We start from the raw sequence: 23,359 nt of genomic DNA on the forward strand, positions 1-23,359 counted from the left end.
ACAAATGAAGAAAATCTAGAGATGATTTACCTTATGCTAGGAAATATGACTCCTATTATACTTGTAGCATGGACCTAGTGCATGTGGAGGAAGATTTCTCAGTTTTTTTTGGTAAAGAAAATCATTTTCAGTGAATTTAATTGTTCATCCCATTCTGCAACTGTTTTGAATTACATGTTAAGTCCTGTTTTCTGCAATTTAGTTTTATACAGTACTGCCAGGAAAATGAGGCGTATGTAGGTGTAGACTTTGAGGATGAAGATACCATGGTAGATGATATCATAGACAGATTGGCTGCCGTGAAGCTCTCTGAAACTACAAGTCTTTGCATAGATCGTAAGTATGTTAGCTGCTGTGAATCTATTTTCTATGTGAAACTATATTTTAAAGTCCTTGCATAGACATTAAGTATGATGGAAGCTCTAAAACTAAAAGTCCTTGCAAATATTGTAAGTATGATGACTGGTGTGAATCTATCTGAAATTACAAGTCTTTGCAAAGATTGTAAGTATCATGGCTGGTGTTAATATATCTGAAACTCTGAATCCCTACAAAGTCTGAAAGTAAGATGACTATCATGGGCTCTATGATATGGTTTGTTCCCATTCGCCTTAGCTGTCAAATTCGGTACATAAAATTATTCCCATTTCGCCTTAGTAAAATTTGGAGTGAACTTAGGCGAAATGGGAACTTGTGTACACATGTAATTTTAAGTGCAAGTTTTGTTTTTATAGCATTGAAACCTAATAAACACATTTATATATAAAATCATATCTCATTTTCGAACTTAATTTTTTTTTAATAGTCCCTGAATTGTATGTGTTCTAAAATATGAAACATATTATATATATTTCATTGGTATCTTTTTTAGATGAATTTTTATCATTATAAAAACATTCATGACAATCAATTTGAACAAGTATTCAGATATTTTGAATTAGTGGCTTAAAAAGAAAAAAAACCTATAAAAATTGATTTCATAATTATTTTGCCTTAATCATTGTAACAAGACCACATTAGTTTAGTGTTTTATTTTTAATACATAAAAATATTAAAAAAATTCCCATTTTGCCTTAGTACTTTTTTACCTATTTTTACCTGTAATTCACAGCTAAGGCAAAAAGGGAACACACCTATGATACTTGGAGTCCTTATTTAACTAAGTGTAATTGCTACAATTCTAATACTAGAATATAGGATAGACTGTATAATGGCAGCTGTGGGATTCCATGACACTACAATTCCTGGAATAGACACAACTGTTTTACAGTATACTTAGAATACATAGAGGAAAAAGGATTTTGTGTGTGAAACTATTAAGTGCATTGCAGTAAGCAAGAAGAGATACTGTCGTAATTGTTTGAGTTCTTATCTGAGCAGTTATATTTACTTTCATAAATGGTATTTGTTCATAGCTAAGAGGTTATTAGTTGCTTATATATTAAATCATATTATATTATATTAGATAGAGTAAGATCTATTGTTTGGGGATAGGGTTTTTAGAGTATGGTCCAACAATGAAAATAAGTACCATTACAGTATTTAACAGCATTGTTTCCACTGCTAGAAAAATGTATGTTGTTGAGTGGGTCTTGATAATACTAAATTGTTTGTTCTATGCTTTGTAGATATTTCTGGTTCATCTGATGAAGATGTGATTGATCTGGAGGAATATAGTAAATTCCATGACCAGCCTTGGAGGTCTGACCTTTAGCAAGATAGACCACAGAAGATTTTATTCTTATGGAAAAATATTAGTTTGGACTTGTAGGTGTCGCTTTCTACCAGTCTAATAAAATGTTTACATATTTTAAATATTTCTAATCAAAAAAAGATTTTTTTTAAAGTTTTAATTAACCACATTTTTATTTTGGTTTTTTATTGAGTTACATTTCCAAGGTATATTTTTATAAGATTTGAATATTTTCTGATTAATTATTTCAACAAAGGAAATGGTCCTTTTAATGATTTTATTTTATACATGAAGTGAAGTATCAGTTTAAAATTCACTTTTAATTGAAATATGAGCTATGTTTTATTTATTTAAGTAGTTGTTTTAAATAAAATTCAATGAATGAAATTTTAATAATTGTATTGTGATAGGTTTGAACTGTAATTTTACTTGCATGAAATTCTTGCCGATTATTTGTATGACTTTAGTTCTTATTTAGTGCTGACATCTGCAGGTTTTAGTTTCCAGGCTTATTTACTTATCAGGACACCCATTAACAGTGGTTTCATTTGTTTTTGTAGGTATAATTTTTTGTGGTTCAAGTAAATAAGACATTTTGTTGGATACTTGAATTCGTAGTTTGTGGGTGAATGAAGTATTTAAAAAAATCAATTCAACAAATGTGTCTGCTATATCTGCAAAATTATCAGTAATTTAACATTTTGTTGATTCATGCATTGATATGTGTTTCACTGCAGACATTTTAAAGGTGTTCCTTCATACATAGGTAACAAATTGAAGAAAGATGTGATTCGTCATTTGGAAAATCTGGGCTCCCATTTTCATTTCCCCAATTATGAGTAAAAGTTCTGATAAGTCCTAATTTTTATGTATAAAAAACTCAGGCACATTACTTCTAGGGTGATAGGGAAGGTGATAAAACCAAAGTTTACCAAATTTCACTTTTATGACATCTGAAATTGAAGGAAAGATGGAAAAGGTATTATTTTAAAATCTATATCAATCTAAGTTAACATTCATCCACAGAGATTGTTTGATGATTTTTTTATTTTATGTATCTTGATAATGTTTTAATGATCCTTTGTGTTGCTAAAATTCTGCCATTTATTTTTACTGAAGATAAATTTTTTTTCTCTCTCTACTACCATAATAAATATTTCTGCTGTTCAAATACAATTACTTATTGGCATTGTTTTCCATGATTTAATGAAATTTTCGATGTAACTATTGAATTACAAATGTACTTTGTAAATAAAATTGTCTTAGAATAGCCAAAATTTTAAACACTCTATTTTTACACATTATATTCAAAGAATATGTTAATTGTTCAAATTTAATATCGATGTATTTAACATAACATATTGATGTAGGGAAAAAATTACGGATTGTGGAAATTGAAGTTGTTTCCCATTTTCGAGTGTTTTCTTTTATTTATAGAACAAGCAAGTACATGTATCTTTTATTAAGTGATATGTCAGCTTGATTAAGGGTTTTATATTAAAAAAAAATACCTGCTACTTATAAAACTATAAGAAAATTTTATTTGAAAACAAACCACAAATTTTGCCAAAGAACCTGCTCTGAAGAAAAGATAACTCTGTAAATGGGAGATAAATCCTGAATGGCATTGTTTACATGTGGTAAAGCTTCATTAGTGGGAGATGATGTCTATATGTATAGTAATTTTTAATTCAATGAATATGTCTTCACATGACATAGTTATCGTTGTGGATTGAATTAATTTTAAACTTTTGTTTTGTACATACATATTCTTAGTTTTACTGTCCGATTTTGAGACAAAATAATTTGTGGAAAAATCATCTTTGTTATTTAGGTCTAAAGCGTGGATAACTGGTATTTTGGAACTGTTACACACCTCTGTTTTTCCAAAGTTTATTTCTATCAATGTTTAAGTCTGCTGCAATTTTGTTTCCCAGTATGTGCTTGTCTGTAAATATTTTTTTAGAAAAATATTCCTCATGACCTCCATTAAAGCATATCACTGACTATTTAAGTACATTGGATGTTGTGTAATATGCAGGCTATGATGGGTAGTTGATTTGTCAATATGTTCAAATGTTTTGTAGCCACTGACATGTTTATAGAATGTGTTGCTGACAAAAGCATGTGGGCAATATAAAAAACTACAGTAACCTTTTGACAGCCACTAAAATGTAAGGGAACTGCAACAACATTGCTACAGGATAAAGACAACATAAGGCCTTCAAGAAAACAGATCATGATTTCACTCAAGTTGTTATTTTATACTATTGTTTGTGTAAATATTCATAGCTTAGACAATAAAATTGTCTGTCAGGCACATGCTTCATATGACTTTGACATGTTTTCTTTAAAGAATTATAAAAACGAATGTCAAAGATTTTCATTTGGAAATCATAACGAAATTTGTCTAAACAATAGTCTAATGAATGCATAGTAAGCAATATTGTAATATAATGTATGAACAACTTAACTAATCATGACTGACATAATAAAAACAACAAAGTGGTAAAGTGGATCTTTTTTCCACTACCTGTGAATAATGATAGTTTGAATGGTCCACATATCTTCCTTGCGAGTTATTTTTGTTTGTACAATGAATATTATGTAGGTCATTTAGATATTGTTGTTCTTTACACCAAAGTAATGTTGCAGATAAATACACTGTGTTACTGTAGGTTTGTCCATATGGCATTGTTGGTTACATTGGACGAGAATATAACTACTACACTGGTAACAAAAACTTCATGAATAAATCTTATTGTAAGTGGACAGCACTCTGTTTGAAATAAGTTATTTCCGCTCATCATTGAGGTGTTTAGTCTTATGAGAGTGCACTGTATTAAATTTTTTTAAAAAGCTATCAGAAGTTTGTTTGATGGCTTATATTTCCACTCTGATATAAAGCTTTTGAACTTGTGCATTATTTTGTTTTCATTCAATCAGTACTGCACGAGCAGCATTAAAAACTTGATTATTGTACATACGTATTAGTATCTGTGTGTATGATATGGATTATTTAACAGTTCAGTCATTAATTCTACAGAGGATTCCACTTAATTGCATAGGAACTCTTAAACAGCTTTTCATGTTATCCATACAAAAAATTGCTTTGATTTTGCGTAAAAGGCAAAAAAAAAAAAAAAAGAGAATTTCTCTTAATTGCATAAATTTTGTAGCGTTTGTGAAATTGATCAGTTTTGGAAGAATTTTTATTTTTCAACAGTATTATATTTTCTTTGAATGCTGACTAAGACAGGTTTCTTATACACATAAGAAGAGAATTTACCTCATTAAAATGAGTTCAACTTAAAAAAAAAAAATGGGTTTTTTCTCTTGAAATGACAGTTTCTGTTAATTGCATATTTTTTCTTTTTGGAAAAAATGAGTATGTGATTAATAGGAATTTACTGTAATGGAAGGTACCCACGGTGAGAACTACTGATATTAGGGACCACTAAGCAAGCTTTATTATTTAGTTTATATTTCGTGTTGACTAGATGTTTTTGATTTCAGCTAATAAATTGTTTGTTGTCATTGTTTTTGTTGTGTTTTACGTTAAGTTCTGAATGTAGATTTGTTAATGAGAACCACAAATTTAAAAGTAATCATCTCCATATAGTCCACCACCATCTCAACAGTCTTGTAGTATCATGCTGGCCTCAAGTGTAGGAGTGTCATACCTAACACTTTAAAAAATTGTTGTCACTGCTTCTCCATCAGACCCAAACAGGAGATAGTTACAACAGATTGACTCCCGAGTCCAAGTGGAGTGACATGAATATGTGAAAGCTGTTGCTTCTTAAATGTCGACTTGTGCAAAGCAGGGCCTGATTGACTCATTGAATGTGTTTGTCCTGAAATGCATTATATATGTCACAAATAAAATAATCAATCTTGAAGCTTGATGGATACACTCTGTATTCAACTCAACCATGCTTATTAATACATTATGTTATATCCTAGTCTTTGATTTTGACAAATTTTGTTAGATAAATCTTTAAAGCCCTTCTTCGAAATGATTTGATGTAGAAATTCAGAATGATGGTTGTACTGTTTGCCACTTCTGTCACTGTGGGATCTCAACTTGATGTTTACTGGAAATCTTAATACAAGTTTAAAGATTGCATGAATTTCATGTTGATAAAAGTATGCACACATGTACTCTTCATGAAGATTAAATGAAATTGGGTACAATTTTATAGAATGTTGAGTTGTACTGTAAGATGAACTTACTTTCTGGTAATGCATCAAGTTTCTCTTCACCTAAGAGACAGCTAAAACTTAGTTTTCTATTATGCAGGGACATCCATATCAAGTATTTCTGGTCTTAAGTGTGATAAATCGTATATAGCTACACATGTTTTTATTCAAAATCAACAACAAACAATATATCGATTCTAAACTGCTTGAACTTGCTGGATTTTTTTTTCAAAATCCATAACCATATAATGTTCAAGTTTTTGTCCTTATAATAGTGAAGCTGCCTTTTATTGCTTTTGACAAATAATCATTGCACTTGTATATCAACACCTCTTCAGGAGAAGTAGTAGCACAGAAGTCATATTTATAAAAGTTTCTTTCCCCTGCCTCTACCAACCCCACTGCCTTTCTTCCTTCCTCTCTTTGATGATTTCTTTTGGGGAGCCAGACATTTAGAACAATACCATTGTTGATCTTCTGGAGGATCTTCTTTTATACCTACACACACCCTAGTAAATACAATAATAATTCAGTTTTACATGTTTCTTATTTATGAATTAAAGTATTAAACTATACTACTACATGTATCAATATTCTATCCCTTAAATGATAAATGACTGCATGGAAAATGTAACTTAATATATAAATATACATGAAAATAATTAAAATGTTAACCATCCTGTTGTAAGGTCTTTTCCCTAACGATCTCCAGTAAGTGCACTATGGATTCGAAAAACCATGCATTTAGTCAGATGCCTGTATGTTCCCAGCCTAAAAAGAAGAATGGTTCTTGTTTGTGAGATTTCTAGTTTTCCCAGCTTACCCAGGATTATAGTAATCATTTTGTTTTTGCATCTAATTTCTGCAGGTTTCAATACATTTGACAAAAGATCAATGCATTTGACTAGATGATCAATACATTTGACTAGATGATCAATGTATTTGACAGATGATCAATGCATTTGACTTGATGATCAATAGCTTTCACTAGACGATCAATGTATTTGACTAGATGATCAATACATTTGACAGATGATCAATGCATTTGACTTGATGATCAATGCATTTGATTTGATGATCAATAGCTTTCACTAGACGATCAATGTATTTGACTAGATGATCAATACATTTGACAGATGATCAATGCATTTGACTTGATGATCAATAGCTTTCACTGGACGATCAATGTATTTGACAGATGATCAATAGCTTTCACTAGATGATCAATGTATTTGACTAGATGATCAATACATTTGACTAGATGATCAATGCATTTGACAGATGATCAATACATTTGACAGATGATCAATAGCTTTCACTAGACGATCAATACATTTGACTAGATGATCAATGCATTTGACTTGATGATCAATAGCTTTCACTAGACGATCAATGTATTTGACTAGATGATCAATACATTTGATTACTTACCAATGATACCAATCATCACACATGTCACAACCAATCATAGGACTACCGTCATCTGGCATCTTACAAGTGGGACATATCCAGACCTTCTGTCCAGTTGCATCCTGTAATACAATGAGCTATAAACAAAACTATCTCCTTAAATGATGGACAAAGCTACAGAGGTCTTTCAATGTTATTTTCATTTAAAAAATACTAGCATTAAACTTACCAGTACTTCACTTCCATGATTGATTTTATGTTCATTTCAAGATCTTGACTGTTGAGCTTAATATTGACACTTTTGAATTTGTTAGCTAAAAACCAAAAATAATTTTAGAAAGTTTCCCTGTGATTATATGAATTATTTTGTAAAAGCAAGTTCTCATCACCTTAATAACAACACAACTGCAATTATGGTGACAATGAAAAATATTGCAATGATTTAAAAAGATTTCATGGAATAATCTACCAGTTTGTCTTTTTACTACAATTGGAATGGAAGAATAAGGAAAAACACAAAAACAAATACATGTAAATGATTGAGTATCACTGGCAGATTGCAAAGGGGGAGTGATCCATGGTTGGACCCCCTTTTTGTCGGAAAATTTTGAGAATTTTTTGAAAATTTTTACATAAAAGAGCCAGTAACCCATTGATATAAAAATTCTTGATCCCGTCTGAATGTGTATGATTTTCACTTGGCTTATGACATTGTGTTCAGTTCAGTGATCTAATATTTTCTACAGTTACATACATGACAGTTTGTATTTCTATTATGGCTATATTTCAAAACTGTATCCATCCATATTAGAAAAAATAGACAGTTACGGAAGGCATGGAACATTTACATACGACATACCCCTCCCTCCATGTTGTTAAGCAATAAAATTACTGAAGATCTGAATCATAAAAAGGTAGGATGGCAAATGTTTATAACAGCATAACTGAAGAATTAAATATGGGATTGTGCTATAAATCGTACTATAACTTTTTTATTATACAGTAAAATTGTGCAAAGTTTGAATGATTATCACCTAGAAATGACAAAAAAATGGAATGACAAATGTTCACAACTCAAAAACTACATGTGGGAATATGCTAGAAGTAAAATTGATCTGTATTTCATAATACTAAACAATTGTGCAAAGTTAAAGTGAAATCCTCCCATCTATTCTAATAATAGTATCTGGAAATCACAAAAAGGTGGATAAAAATTTGGCAAATGTTCAAAACAACACAATGAAAAAAACATGAAATCATTTATAAAATTGTAGCACCCTGCATTTGGCTTAAGTAAAAAAATCGATAAAATTGATAACATAAAGTTAGTATTAGAAAAGTCTAGGAAATGACCAAGTGATGTTAGTCTAAAACAAACACAATACATCACCTGTAATACATTTTCTTCTGACACCTGTAAAAAGTAGGCTATGATAAAGCAATGATGTAAATAAGAGGGTCTAGTGGGTACGCAAACTTGATTTAATATTCAATTTTGTTGATACTAGATCTTGCTAACAGTTAATTTCCCTTGTCAGCATAGTAAAATAGGAAAGGCAATCATCACTTTAAACTAAGGCCAAATTCTATGAACAAGATGAAACCAAGCATTACTCCAAGTTTGCAATAAACATGAGCAAAAAACTTGCAAATTAAGCCAGTCGGTGATAGTATGTCCTCAAAATTGCTTTGAAAACCAAATTTATGTACCCTTTTATGTATATTACATGTATGAGATAAAATATGATGAAGTTTGATAAAAAATGAATGGTAATAAGCATGCCAAAGCTGTTATGAATGACAGATGCACACATGAGAATAAAAAGCTCACTAACAACTAAATCCTTCTGAATTACATAGTTAAAATCAAGCCAAGCAGAACAAAGAAGCAAAATGCTCCATGGATCAGAATCAAACATAACAGAGTGGTAAATGAAGGACTATTGTTTTACTGAAGCACCTTATTTGGATTTCCCAATGTCTATCAATAAACTAAGGAGGAAAAACTAATGCTTAGTTTACTTACAATGAAGGTACCAATGGTTTCAGCAACAACTGTCCTGGCTACTGCTGGCTTGGAAGGTGGAGGGGGAGGGGGAATAATAGAGGGTGGGGGCATAGGAGGCAAGTCCTGGGGCTGGGAGGGACCAGGGGATGGAGATGGGGAATGATAAGGACTGGTAGAGGGTGTGTCACTGTGAGGAGAGTTGATCTGTTGTATTGGAGATTCAGGATGATTTGGTGAAGCAGGTGGGGTGAAATGAATGTTGGCAGGGGAGAATTTGGGTTCTGTTGGAGCAGGTGATGGGTAATGACGGCGTGCTCCAGAGGTGGAGGGCTGTGATATGTTTGGTGGGGGTGGGGATGGCACAACACCCTTAGGAAGCTGTGGAATAGAAAGAGTGTTGGGATTTTTATGAGGTACCGGGGATGGTACTTTCAAGACAGGGGGAGGGGGAGTTGCTGTTTTTGGAGGTTCAGGTGTCAAGATAGGAGGACCATCATCAACTGTAAGTCCTGGTCTGTACTTGTCTGACTTTGACTTTGGCTCTTTTTTGAATGAGACAACTGTCGGTGAGGCTGGTTTAGATTCAGAACTGGACATCTGAGGCAAAGTCTTTATTACCCTATAAAACAGATGGGGAAAAATCATGAGTTTCTGTGAACATATTTCATGGAAGATTTGAATATACTCATTCAACTGTCTTTTCAAATATGTACCCAGTATATATAAATTTATAAAGTATTCAACTTATTTTTCAAATATGTACCCAGTATATATAAATTTATAAAGTACTATATTCTTTTCACTTTGTAACCTTCATAATACATTTTTTTAAATTCATCCTCAGTCTTCAGACACTCCATCTAAAGTAAAGAAGTTTATCATCAAAATAAAAGAAAATTTGAGTATTTTTTCTCCTTATATACACATGCAAGTCAGTAAAACGAAAATAAATTACCAGCTAAGAAATTGCTTTCCTTGACATTTTTTCATGATATAACATTCAAATAAGCACTCGGTTAAAAACAAAGGAACACTTCAGTGATTGAATTATTGAAAAACAAGATATACAGCTAACTTACAACTTAAGACCTTCCTGTCTTGGAGATTGAGCTGGAGAAGCATCTGACCTTGGCGACATTATAACACTCTCACAAGTCTTAGAAGGTCCTCCAAGTTTGATCTTTATCTTTGGGTAATACTCCTGTGAGTAAAATATAAGCCATCAATTTTTAAATGTTTACAATTTAAATCTGCTTGTTATTATTACTTATTACAATACAACTGTCCAATTAGTTATTAAAAACTGTGTTCCTAAATTCTGACTATTGAAATCAAAAGAAAATATTACTGAAAAATAACGGTACATGAAAATGTGTCATATTCCAAGATCAAATAATAAATGGTGTAATGTAAAATATATGATGTTTTTCAACGTGTCATAGTTTTCCTTTCCTCTTTCGTCTACCCCGGATTTGACTTTTTATGAGCAACTTGACGGGTGTTTCTAGAAAAGCAGAGGATGCTTAACCTACCAGTCCACCTGGTCCATGCTCCCAGTTTTTAGTGGAGTCTGAGTTGCTCATTTGCTTCTGTTACTTTGTATGTATGATTTTAGTTACTTTATGTTCTTTGTTATGTATGTCTGTTTTCCATGTCTGGTCTTTGTCTCTGGATTACATTCTTTTGATTACCTCTATAACCTTGGTTCCCTTGATTACTCTTTGATTACCGCTATAACCTTGGTTCCCTTGGTTACTCTTTGATTACTGCTATAACCTTGGTTCCCTTGGTTACTCTTTGATTACCTCTATAACCTTGGTTCCCTTGATTACTCTTTGATTACCTCTATAACCTTGGTTCCCTTGATTACTCTTTAATATAAGATTTTCATGTGTTTTCTTCTGCACACTTGTATTTAATTGATATTGTCTAATCCTGGTTTTGGAATGGTGCTGAAATGTGTTGTACATGTTTTATATTTTCTGAAGACGTTCAGTATGACAGTAGCATGCTTGAAGATGGCACAATAATAAAGTTTTGATAGAGTGAAACTTTGTAATTCTTGGTTTAATTTGACTCTATGTTAGTTCCCCAGTTGTAGCCAACTATGCAACAGTAAATTACTAATTTTATCATAATTTGAACCAAGTATAATAGAATAAGCATCTGTGAAAACCTTATCACCCTATCTTTGTTGACAAGTCATAGAAGGCAGGGATATAAAATAAATATGTTAAAGAAACTTACAAAAAGTTGCTACAAAAACTACACCTTATGAACTTAAATATTTTAGGGGCATTCCATTTAGTCTTTGTGGGAAGTCAGGAATTCATTGTTTTGTTTTTTTGTTGTTTTTAGTTAGGGTGTATTTGGGAATTGAATTCCATTGGTAGGCCTCTAGGGAGTCAATTCCACCCCTCCCCCCTCTGCCTGAAATTCATCAAAACCAGTAACATACAGAATCTGGCTAAACATCCCTTACCATTCCACTCTCATAATTCTGACAATTTTTGGCTGTAAAGACACATAAAAAATTGTTTTAACTTTAAATTCACCATTAAATACAAATCCTGACACTAAAGTTTGAGATTCTCTATTGTGTACAAATACATGTACTTACATCCCGGTTTTTTTCTTTTTTACTCTTGTCTTTCTCCTTATCTCTATCTTTGTTTTTATTCTTCTTTTTCTTCTCTTTTTTCTTTTTATGATCCTGAAATGAGGATATTGATTTATGTTTTCTTTTAATTTTGACGTAACAGATTAAATTTTTTAGTCACTGACATTAGGATGATTTTTTGCTTCAAAAATGTGCAAATCAACCACTTCTTTTTAATGCACAAGCATGTTTCCGATATGCAGAAATGACTCAAGTGTTGGGTTTTTGGATCATTTGTTCCTAATTCTATACATGAACACGTACATGTATGTACAATAACTGAGATTACATGGTAGGTAATAAAAGTAAGTTTAATTCTTGCCTAATGATCCATCCCTCTAAGATTAAATTTATTTCATACCTGATGGTAAAATTGACACACATCCATTCAAAACACAATTTTATTCTGCTTAGCTAACTTACCTTTGATTTTTCTGACTTGTCTGACTTTTCAGATTTTTCTTTAACCTTGCCTTCTTTACTTGTTTCACCAGAATCTTTCTTCACTACATGTGGTTCCAATCTTAATTCAGTTGGCTCCTTTTTATTTTCAACAGAATCACCACCAACTTCCACAGTTTCTGCTACATCCATGTCAACAGTAGCTGGCATTGTGTCTTCATTGGCTTGGTCTGGAGGGCGTACAGACACTGTCAGTCCAGCAGCTGTCATGGCTGCCAACCAAGGATCCAATGGCTTCTTATCAGCACTACTTGGCTCTGATTTGACAGTTGTTGGAGAATTTTCTACTATATTGACCTGGCTTATAGTTTCTGACAAAACGCCTGGTTTAAGCTTTGTCTTTTCTTTAGATGGTGTTACTTTCTTTTTACCAGTGCTACCTTTAGGTCTGCCCTTTGGTCGTTTTTGAGCCGAGCCGTAGAGAGATGGTGGCATGGGAGGCAATTTTTCTCCACTAGGTAATGTTATGTTTCCAATACTTGTGTTGTCATCACTTTCTGTCTTAACTGTGACCTCTGAAATGACTTCTGTTTGAACATCTTCTAAATCTACATTAGTTACATAGGCATCAAAAGATTCCCCTCCCTTCGACATTTCTTTGTTTTCTTGTTTTACTTCAGTTTTACTTTCATATTCCTCAGTAACAGCAGATTTTACATGTCCTTTATTGCCTGGTGAATTAGAATTAGCTGACTTGTCAATGACTGATTGAATAATATCATCTATAGCTGCCAATCTTGCCATTTTCTTCTCTGGACTTATCGGAGGCCTTCCCCTTGGACGAGAAGGATGGTCGGCAGCAATCACAAGTTTAGACTCATCCAGAGAATTATCATCAGGGTCCTCTGTCTTTACAACAACCTCATTTACAGCTATGTCAGAAGCTTTAGGAGGAAGTGTAAGGTCCATAGGCTGATCTCCTGTAGGAGTGGAGGGAATGTCCTTGACTTCTTCTTCTGTAATATGTGGCTGAGGGGATATCCTATCTAGAATACTCCTTTCAATTTTATCAATATCTGCAGGAGGATTAGTCCTGACCATAGGTGGTATGAAAGTCCTTGGTCTTCCTCGTGGACTCTTAGGTGGGCGACCAGGACTTCTCCCTGAATGCGGTCTACTTGGACTTTTATGTAGTGGTGGTCTACCAGGACTTCTTGAGAAAGGGGACCTCCCTGGACTTCTCGATAAGGGAGGCCTACCAGGACTTCTTTGCATTGGGGGACGCCCTGGACTACGTTTAATGGGTGGCCGTCCAGGACTTTTTGGTGGTCGTCCTGGTGGTCGACCTGGGCCCTTGGGACTCTTAACATTTCCTGGAGATTTAGCTTTTCCATCAGATGAAACAATAGATGATTTTGGTCTAGCTGATTCACTTTTTTTTTCAATATCTTTTGACTTGTGTGAACTTTGAATCGTAATAGTTTCTGAGAATAGGTCCCTTTCTATTTTTTCTTTATCTGATTTTTCAAATGTTTTCTTTGGTATCTTTAAAGGAGATGGTTTAGGGGATTCTTTCTTTTTCTGATATCCTTGTGGAGGTGTCCTAGGATCAGGTAGCTTCCCAGCTTTACCATGTGTTGGGGTCAGATCACCAGAATTGGAGATTATAATGCTCTTCATCTCATACAATGATGGACCAGCTTCCTCAGGCAGAGCACCACTGTCTAACCTGAAATTTGTTTGAATCAACTAATTATAAGATTATAAAACAAAACCACACATGCCAACTACAAACAGACAGATATTAAAACTAATAAATATCAAAGAAGAGATACATAACAACTGTTTTTTTTTGCAGTCATAGTAACCTTTATATTTCATAAAGATATACTAATCTTAAATCTATTTAATAGCAGTCAATAGTTGTTTTAATTACTGTATTATCTGGTGAAAAAGGTGCACCAGTCTTAAAGTTGCACGGCTGATTTTTTAAAGGAAAAATTGCTTTCAATCACATTAAGTACACTGGTGTTTGAAGTGCCCATTTTTAAAGTAAGATCGTTGTTGAAATACTATTTTATCACAATGAATTGATTTTTAGTTCTGTGAGATATGAACAAAAACATTACATGTATCGGGTGACTTGCATTCAAGGCTTGGTTTTTTTTTTTTTTAATGTTAACCATGTTTTTTTTTTTAATTGTGAAATATGCAGGAATGTTTATCTGGAAGTTTTTCCATACAAAGCACAATGATAAACTTGTACTTTTGGTAAATATTTTAATCTCTGAGACTGTGAAATACCTCATGAACATCTCATAAGAAGACAAGAAGAATATAAAACTAAATATTTTGATTTTAAAGATGGGAGAAAAAAAATTTCTGATCCTTTCAAATCACTTTAATCAGAACATATGATTTTCAAATAATGAAAATAAATAACTTAATTTAATGTATGTGTAAAATAAATATTTTAACCATTAACATGGTGAAAATAAAAACATTGACAAGAAGAAGTTTTTGAGGTCCCCAACTACCCCTCAATACCTAACAATTTTGATTGGATGTGCTTTTTGGTTCTCAATTAATTTACTTGTAAGAAGATTCTTTATTCCTTTTATACCTAATTAGATATGACAAGTATGAGTTCAGTAGGTCATTAAATATATTTTTTTCTCTTACCATAGGACTAATAATTACCTTCTCCTTTTGAAAGGTGGCCCATCAGGTGGCGTATTTGTAGGTTTTTCACCAGTAACGCCCTCAGGTGTAGGACTGGTTGCTAAAGGTGTAACTGTTGGGAGCTGTAGCATTCCCATTATGCCTATATCATTGTTTGGAGTTGATGACACAGTGGTTTCTTCCTCTGTTTAGAAAAATTTGCATGTCATTCAATACCTTAATACCCACTAGGCTACTGGGTAATCTTAATGATAACAGAATGACATAATTAACAGGATTTTTAATACAATGTATGTGTATAAGTACTGAAATTATAATTTGACCCTACAATTACCAGCAGATATTTCAACCCCACTCAACAAGTGGACGATATATTTGAGTCACTTTGTTTTACCGTCCATCCAAAGTTTGTCACAATTATCTTCACTCCCAATGGATGGAATGATTTCAAATTTAGTATTTGGCTTTCTATAGCTTTCTATGGTCAGTAACTTTTGTTGCTGTCCAATATCAACTTCATGTTTTGTGGGACTTCGCCATTTTTTTTACTATTGAAACGTATTTAAAGTAATAAAAACAAATGAACATGAATGTTTCAAAGATGATAATAAGGCAGATCAGGGATTTAGGTTCGAGAAGGCAGAGTTAGCAAAGCAAATCACAGCAAAAAGTTTTTTAGAGCAATTTTGAATCTTCTGCCCTATGAATTGAATGAAGAATGTTTATGTATGTTTTTTTCTACTTTAAAGTGACACTAAAATCAGTTTGTGCCTTGCTTTCCCTTGATTTTACTATTTCAATAAATGATTTGTCAATTTTAAGATGGTGCATGCCTGCCAGGCTTCAACCTAAATCCACCGCTCAACAACATTTAAATTCTATGTCATATAATGACTGTACATGTAACTACCTTCCAGTTCAGGGTGAAGTAGTGGCATGTACTCAGGAATATATTCATCTCTGGTGACCACTTCCCGACATTCTGGCTTTGGAAACTGCAAATTGACTTTCTTTGGTGCTGGAAAAGCAACCACATCATGTGCATAAGGGAAAGGATCTGTGTTCTCAATAAACTCTCTAAGCTCACTAGGGCTGACATTAAGGTGGCGGAAAGCTAATCCTATGTCATCTACTGTAGGTTCAGTTCTGCCAACTATGAACAAAATGTTTAATCAGCTTTAATTTGTAATCACAACATTTTTTAAATGATTCTTCAACAAATATCTGATATTCGCATGTATAAATGTAACTTTGAAGAAGAAATACTATAAAAAATTTACTTGTGGTCACATTAAATGACATATCTGCAAATCAGTTTCCAAATTTTATTCATAAATTTTTCATGATCTATCTGAAGCTTCACATGTCCACATACTTTGATGCTATGTCTATTCAACTGACGAAGTGAAAAAAATTTTGAAACAACACAGAACAATTAAATTCATATACAAGATTAGTGATTGGGTTAAGAGCGGCCATATACCATTTGTTATAATCCATGTGGAAATGTTCTTTTAAATGAGACAATTTCAATTAGAGTATAAAAAAATTGCCAACTAAAATATTTAATGTCAATAAAAATAGCCCATTCTCAAATTTTAATCTTATCTTAAACACTACAAGCCTACAACATATCCTAATTTAAAGCACAGAATTCTACAGACAATACCATTGGGTAATACATACACTGTTCTGTATATCTGTGTGTGACTTTACCAACTTCTAACAGATAGCGTTCTAGTATATCTGTTAGAATCTCTAACGGTGTTGCTTGTGTGGATGTCCATCCTAGATTCTGACATATCTGTGCTACACACACCTTCAGTACCTGGTGACAATACTCATTTGACATGACCAAATCTACAATAAAAAGTGAATTAGTGAATAATTTTAAAGTTTTTAGTATGAACTCATATGAAAGCATACACTAATACATTTAGATTATTCACAAAGGGTCCTCATTGGGATGTGTATCACCATTGCTCATCAGAATTTCATATTGTTTGTGTGATTAAAATAAAGGATAAAAAAATACACATACCATATGAGGGGTAGTACCCCAAGTGTGAGTTAACTCAAATTTCAGGACTAGTTCCCAACCAGTTTAATTCTATCTAGAATTCTTACTTAACAGTTCAACAGACAATTTTTTCATATTATCATTATCTGCTAAAGTTGTCACTCAAAAGAACTGACATAAAGTAATATAGTATACATTAGTGAATAAGTACAAAAGAACTAATCCATGTCAAATATCAAAATTACAGATAAAAGCAGCTTGAGCTTTGCTTGCTCAAATATATTATATGGTCATGAAGGGAGCTGAATGGTAGAGAAGTCTAGAAATGGTAAAATGAAAACTGACAATCTGATCTATTTTGAACCCTAAAAAAATTCTTTAAGATGGAAAATATTTTTAATAGTGGGTTTCTAGCAAGCACATTTACTTCTTAGCCATTACTTCAACTGACAAAAATCTTTCATTTAATTAAATAAATTTTCAAAAAAAAACCAGCTACCCCTCATAAAAAATGATCACTTACCTTAAGTACCACAGGCCTAGGCAATAATTTTTTTTTAATAGTACATGTACATACTAAAACTTACTTTTTCAAATGAAAAAGGAACTTGCCAAAAAATTCAACTTTGATGTAATGGACTAAATAATAAATTAGAACAAAACTTTATTTCTCTGACATCCTTGTCAAAATTTGTTAAATCCATGTTGTCTGTTAATCATTGTTTGTATACTGTGACTTTCCATCTAAATTTTATATTAATTTCGTCAATCGAATCCCTGTCTACCAAGCACACTTTTGATTCAAATGGGAAAGACTAGTTTACGATTATTTATGTGTTCTTACTATGTCAAGTGCATTGTGTATCTGACAAAGAATCAATTTTGATTTATAGATAATTGATTTTTTTTCAACTGTTTTCTAGTTGTTTGCCTATCAGCTGAGTGTCACAAATTACAAATCATAAAAGTTTGTTTCAATTCTTTTTGTACAAAATGATTTTACTTGTCCCATTGGGCAAATTTCTTTTTGGATTTTACTTGTTCGACTGTTTTTTTTTACTCTGGTATTGGAAAAGCAATATGAAAGCTTAAAACTATCACATTAGTAATGATTGTAGATGTGATTGAGAACCAAACCAGTATTAGAAAAAAATTTGCTACATGTGCATGTACAATGTACATGTAGCTTCAACAATTAAAAATAAATCAACTCAGATTTTTCAAAGAGACAGGGTTAACCAAATAGTCAACAGAATCATGGCTTCCTATTTCAACTGTTTTGATTTTGAGTACTTCTTGTATACAAATCCATTTTTGTATTTAGATCTTCCTAAATATATGATTCTAATGCTGCTGATCAGAGGTTACTACTTGAAACATGTGTACAGCTTAATAATAATATTGAAATTTGCGATATGTATGATTGGTATTTTTTTGCATTTATTCACAACTATTAAGGTCTCAACTGTCTCTGCTGGTAACTATTTTAATCATGCTGGGCATGGGGACTGGCCCACCCCACCCGCATTTATGAGGAGCCCACTTGCCAGTTAAAAATGATATGTTCCTAACTTAAACCTTGCATACAATACATACTAGTGTAGACCCTTATTGGCCTTAAGTTAAGATCAACCAAATCAACTGAATACCAAAAAATTGGTCAAAATCATATTCTTTTCTTGGCCCACAATATTAACTGTTATTCTGCTGACCATTTCATTTTTCCTGGGCTGTGCCAGTCTGTGGACCCGGCTATGGACCCGTTGCCGCATTGGGTCTATTTCTAACTCTGTTACATTTTGTAAACCTTGCATACCTGGCCTAATCTCGGATCGAGAGAATCTGTTGAATACTAGTAGATCGTTGCATAATCAAGGTCAAGATTTGGAGTGGTCAATATTTTTGATTGGTAATTTTAAACCCTCAGAGCCTTTTCCAAATAATATTGGCTTCCGATCTCATCACGTAAATATCGTTTAATCAACAAAACGCTTTAAAGTCTTCGCATAAAGCGTTTTAAAGACAAAGACACACAGGTGCACGATGGGAAATTGTTTACAGTAGTAACAGGAAGAGGGGGATACGCATTTTTTAAGTTTTACTTTTTATGTGTTCAGTCGCATTTGTTCTCGAATTCTTATTTGTGGAATTTTCCTCTGTGAATGGACAACAAAATGATGGAAATTATTTGATGTTATAAAACCATCATTCAACGTACAGAAACTCATTTATAGCCGAACTAAATATCTGCCCTTTTCACATACCAAAGTCTAAACGACATAAAATGGGATTACTAGACAGATTCGCAAAATGGCTTGGTTTGAAGAAGAAAGATGCAAATATTCTTGTGGTTGGTCTCGACAACAGTGGTAAAACAACCATCATTAACCACCTGAAACCAAAAGAGCATCAGTCGCACGACATTGTCCCAACTATTGGATTCACCGTTGAGAAATTCAACAGTAGCAACCTATCAATTACAGCATTTGATATGTCTGGTCAAGGAAGATACAGAAATCTATGGGAACATTACTATAATGAATGCCAAGGAATCATCTTTGTGATAGACAGTAGTGACAAGCTCAGGATGGCAGTTGCAAAAGATGAACTTCAACTTTTGCTTAAACATGACTTGATAGTACGAAAGAGAATTCCTGTACTCTTTTTTGCAAACAAGATGGATTCACGAGAAGCTATGTCCAGTGTTAAAGTGTCAAGTCTACTCGAGCTTGAAAAAGTTGATGGAAAAGCATGGCATATATGTGCAAGTAATGCTTTGACTGGTGAAGGTTTAGCAGAAGGACTGGATTGGATTAGTGATCAAATAAAGAATCAATTAAATGAGAAAAAGTAAAAGCATATGCCAAGAATATCTAGGTGATTGACATACTAATTCATGTACACTATCAAACATACATGTGCATGTACATTTTGTACATGCAAGGTTAATCATTATTGGTTGTGCTCAAACGATCTTTTTTGTTAATTTTCAAGATCTGTGTTCATCATTTCTTCAGGTACATGCACTAATGTTCAAAAATAAAATTTTAATTTCCTGTTACACCTTACACTTTGTACAATTTGTATGGGACAAGCACATACATACATTGTAAATTTGACATGTATTTAAATTATGATACCTTGTCAAGATCTTACCTCTATTATCTGACATTATACCTAAATACATGTATGATAGGTCTACAAAATTATTTAGGAGCTAGATTGTACAGCATGTATTTCATGAATATTTTGTTGTGCATCATGTATTTCATATAAATCCAAAAAGCTGTTAAACATCATTAGTTTGTTTCATTTATTTCACTATTTCTTTAGCATTTAGATGTCACAATGTGACTCTGATTTTGTACAGTATTTATTACTACTACCAGAATCAATTTTTTTTAAAATAGTGATATTATTCATTTCTCTCGGTGAAAGAAATTAGCAGTAGACCTATGGTATGGACCGAGCCTATATAAAATCAAGCAGGTCTGTGATGAAATTGGCTTTATTTCCTTTGAAATGTACGGTGCGGTCTACATAAAATTATGATGGGTCTATGTTGACCCAAAATTAAGTTTCTAACATTGTTCTCTGTGATATTTTCAATGAATTGGCCCAGAAACGGACAAAAATATGCTTTAAATCAAATGAACATAGCAGAAGGAAATTTTGGTTCTCAAGTAAAAATAGGGGTGGGGGTTGAAACCATCTGTACCCCAAGTGCCTGTGGTGATATTAAAAAATAACAGCAATTTCAATTTGACAGTGTAACATTAAATTAACTATGATGCCACCTACAATGTACACGTGTTTATAAACAGAATCATGCCAGTTATGATGTTGTTGACAATACATCACATCTCACCCTGTTGGGCTTACCGTGATATTATCATTGATGTCTTTCTGTATTAATGCAACTTATGGCTTATAAATCAAATTTTCTTATTCAGTCAACCATATTCTACACAATGTACACTGTATATTAACTTTCAAATTTCCATCATACCTGAGACCTTACCATACCGGTAGTCAATAGAACTACATGTATTCTGTTATTGATTGCAAGGTATACCAGTTAGGTGTTGGTTTTCTAATTAAAAATGGGTATTATTATTTTCCATTTTTTTTTAAATTACACATAGCAATGTAATGATGTCTGGTTTGTAGTGGCATCAACATCTGTATAGCGTACATTGTACACCATAGAATCAAACTGATTTAAGAATATGGTACTGGAATTTTGGTTCATGGAATGTACATGTACAAAATGTATGCACCTACAAAAATGTAGGTATACAACTGCGAAAGAATTTGAAAGTTAATTCTGAATTCCATTGCAAATCCATAGTAACATGTATGTTTTTACCATGTTTACTGCCTGGTAAAACGATGTTTTGTATGGCAAGCCAAAGTGGACAAAAATCAATATTTTGTAATATTAGAAAATGAATTTCTAATATTACAAAATCATTTTTTTTAATATGAGAAAAGATTTTTTAATATTAGAAATTCAATTTGTAATATTAAAAATTTGTTTTCTAATATTACAAATTCCTGATTTAGTAATATTATAAAATATCACACATTTTGTAATATTACAAATTGAATTTGTAATATTAGAAAATGAATTTGTAATTCATGTATTAGAAAATGAATTTGTAACATTAGAAAATCAGTCACATTTTTTAATATAACAAAATGATTTTCTAATATTAAAAAATCGTCATGGAATACGACAAATCCATTTTCTAATATTAGAAAATCAATTTCTAATATTCAAAAATAGTTTTTTTAACACTAGAAATTCAATTGAATTTTTAATATTGAAAAAATCATCATTTTTTAATATTAAAAGTGTTTTGTGATATAAGAAATCCAATTTGTAATATTAAAAAATCATTTTTTAATATTAGAAAATGCTCATTTTTGTCCACTTTGGCATGCCATAGTTTTGGGTGTTTTTTATTTCCACAATTTAAAATTTTAAGTGTGATTGAAGGTCCATTTAGATCTCTATTCAGTGTGACTTCTGCTGTGTATTGAAATCTGTCCTGTTGTGTATTTTTGGTTCATTTATTTCTTGTTGATGAAATGTCATCATTGTCTTTAGTTCACAGGTGGTTGTCTCTTTGTTCTATGGATTTTTTTCTGTGATATTCATTAAATACATGTATTGACCCATACTGTAAGATATCTAATTCTGAGTACAAAAAAAACTGGATCTACTAGTTTTCACATTTGTTTTGGTACATGTTTAGGGGTAAATCACAACTACATTTGTATAACTAAGAGAACTACAACTTTTCATTCAATGGATTTATATGCTTTCAAGCTCAGCTGTTTATTTCTTCATGATTTAAATAATCAAAAGAACATGAAATTAAATTATGGTCTGTATGTAAAATTTTGATGTGATAATTTAATTAACAACATCAATTATTCTCAACGGAGGGTATTGATATCCCATAGCAACACTGGAAGAATATTTTATGACGCACAAATTGATTATCAGTTCTAGTGCATGTATATACAGGTAATCTAATTGAACTTATTTTCATCCACAGTAAAGAAATAACACATTTATACACAAACTGGGCTGTAGAATTTGTGAAGGAGTAATCAAAGGAACCAAGATTCTAGCAGAAATCAAAAGAATGTAAACCAGAGACAAAGACCAGACATGGAAAACAACCACAGTACAAAGAACATAAAGTAACTAAAATAATACAAAGTAACAAAAGTAAATGAGCAACTCGGACTCCACTAAAAACTGGGAGCATGGACCAGGTGCACCAGTAGGGTAAGCATTCTCTGCTTTTCTAGAAACTCATGATAAATTTTTTTTCCCAATTATGTGGCCTTATGCAGGGTCCACTCCCCTGTGAACCCATGTCTGTAACAGTCTTGTGAAATGTTTGCAGCTATAGTATTGTAAGGTATTAGTAACGGGACACTATACTGGTGAAGTGTCAGACTAAACAGAAACTGTGGTATCATTAGGAGTATCTATAGACTAATTTCGACTGTACGTATTGCTTATAGTGAGGAAAAACTAGCAAAAAATCATATAAAAGTACATGTAACCTGATTAACCAGAAGCTCACTTTTTGATAAATCTCCCTGTATAAAATGATAATAAATAGACATTCTTCAGCATATACTTTACATTCAACAGTTATTGCACTTATTTATTATAGCAATATTTGTCATTTTGGGCAAAAAAAACATTTACCGGTATTGAAAATTATTTTGCAATATTTCGAAACTTTGCTTTGGTGT

The 23,359-nt window shown here is 32.3% G+C and overlaps 3 protein-coding genes and 1 long non-coding RNA gene across 8 annotated transcripts in view; 2 read left to right on the top strand and 2 right to left on the bottom strand.

Annotated features, from left to right (window-relative positions):
• The window catches only part of LOC148627639 (RNA helicase MOV-10-like), a 28,911-nt gene extending 23,681 nt beyond the window's left edge, over window positions 1-5,230 (top strand). For 3 of the 4 annotated variants that reach the window (XM_088576415.1, XM_088576423.1, XM_088576407.1), the window contains exons 16-17: window positions 203-336; window positions 1,629-5,230. In XM_088576415.1, coding sequence (XP_088432541.1) covers window positions 203-336; window positions 1,629-1,714 — 220 coding nt within the window. In that variant the 3' untranslated portion in view covers window positions 1,715-5,230. Of the gene's footprint in view, window positions 1-202; window positions 337-1,628 lie in introns of those variants that run through there. The other variant, XR_015921234.1, reaches the window with a different exon arrangement.
• Window positions 5,231-5,251: 21 nt separating this feature from the next.
• Window positions 5,252-6,110, bottom strand: LOC148627640 (uncharacterized). The gene is made up of 2 exons (XR_015921237.1): window positions 5,930-6,110; window positions 5,252-5,550 (listed from the first exon to the last, which is right to left on the bottom strand). It is a non-coding gene; the product is annotated as an uncharacterized LOC148627640 (long non-coding RNA).
• LOC148627641 (uncharacterized) lies at window positions 6,045-19,075 on the bottom strand. Of its 2 annotated transcripts, XM_088576436.1 has the most exons (11): window positions 18,894-19,075; window positions 16,744-16,917; window positions 15,968-16,210; window positions 15,076-15,241; window positions 12,397-14,104; window positions 11,935-12,027; window positions 10,394-10,515; window positions 9,333-9,933; window positions 8,697-8,720; window positions 7,328-7,428; window positions 6,045-6,405 (listed from the first exon to the last, which is right to left on the bottom strand). In XM_088576436.1, the coding sequence occupies exons 2-11, from the start codon at window positions 16,907-16,909 to the stop codon at window positions 6,261-6,263; spliced, it is 3,369 nt and encodes a 1,122-aa protein (XP_088432562.1). In that variant the 5' UTR covers window positions 16,910-16,917; window positions 18,894-19,075; the 3' UTR covers window positions 6,045-6,260. The 2 variants fall into 2 exon arrangements, with proteins under 2 accessions (XP_088432562.1, XP_088432569.1); XM_088576443.1 differs by lacking the exon at window positions 8,697-8,720.
• Window positions 19,076-19,225: 150 nt separating this feature from the next.
• LOC148627642 (ADP-ribosylation factor-like protein 6) lies at window positions 19,226-20,138 on the top strand. The gene has a single exon (XM_088576456.1). It carries the CDS (start codon window positions 19,362-19,364, stop codon window positions 19,929-19,931), a length of 570 nt encoding a protein of 189 aa, XP_088432582.1. The 5' UTR covers window positions 19,226-19,361; the 3' UTR covers window positions 19,932-20,138.
• Window positions 20,139-23,359: the final 3,221 nt, after the last annotated feature.

The sequence above is a fragment of the Perna viridis genome, chromosome 1 (assembly GCF_037379345.1).
Source record: "Perna viridis isolate PV_CMFRI_1.1 ecotype Kerala chromosome 1, ASM3737934v1, whole genome shotgun sequence".
In the NCBI taxonomy this organism is placed as follows: Eukaryota; Metazoa; Mollusca; class Bivalvia; order Mytilida; family Mytilidae; genus Perna; species Perna viridis.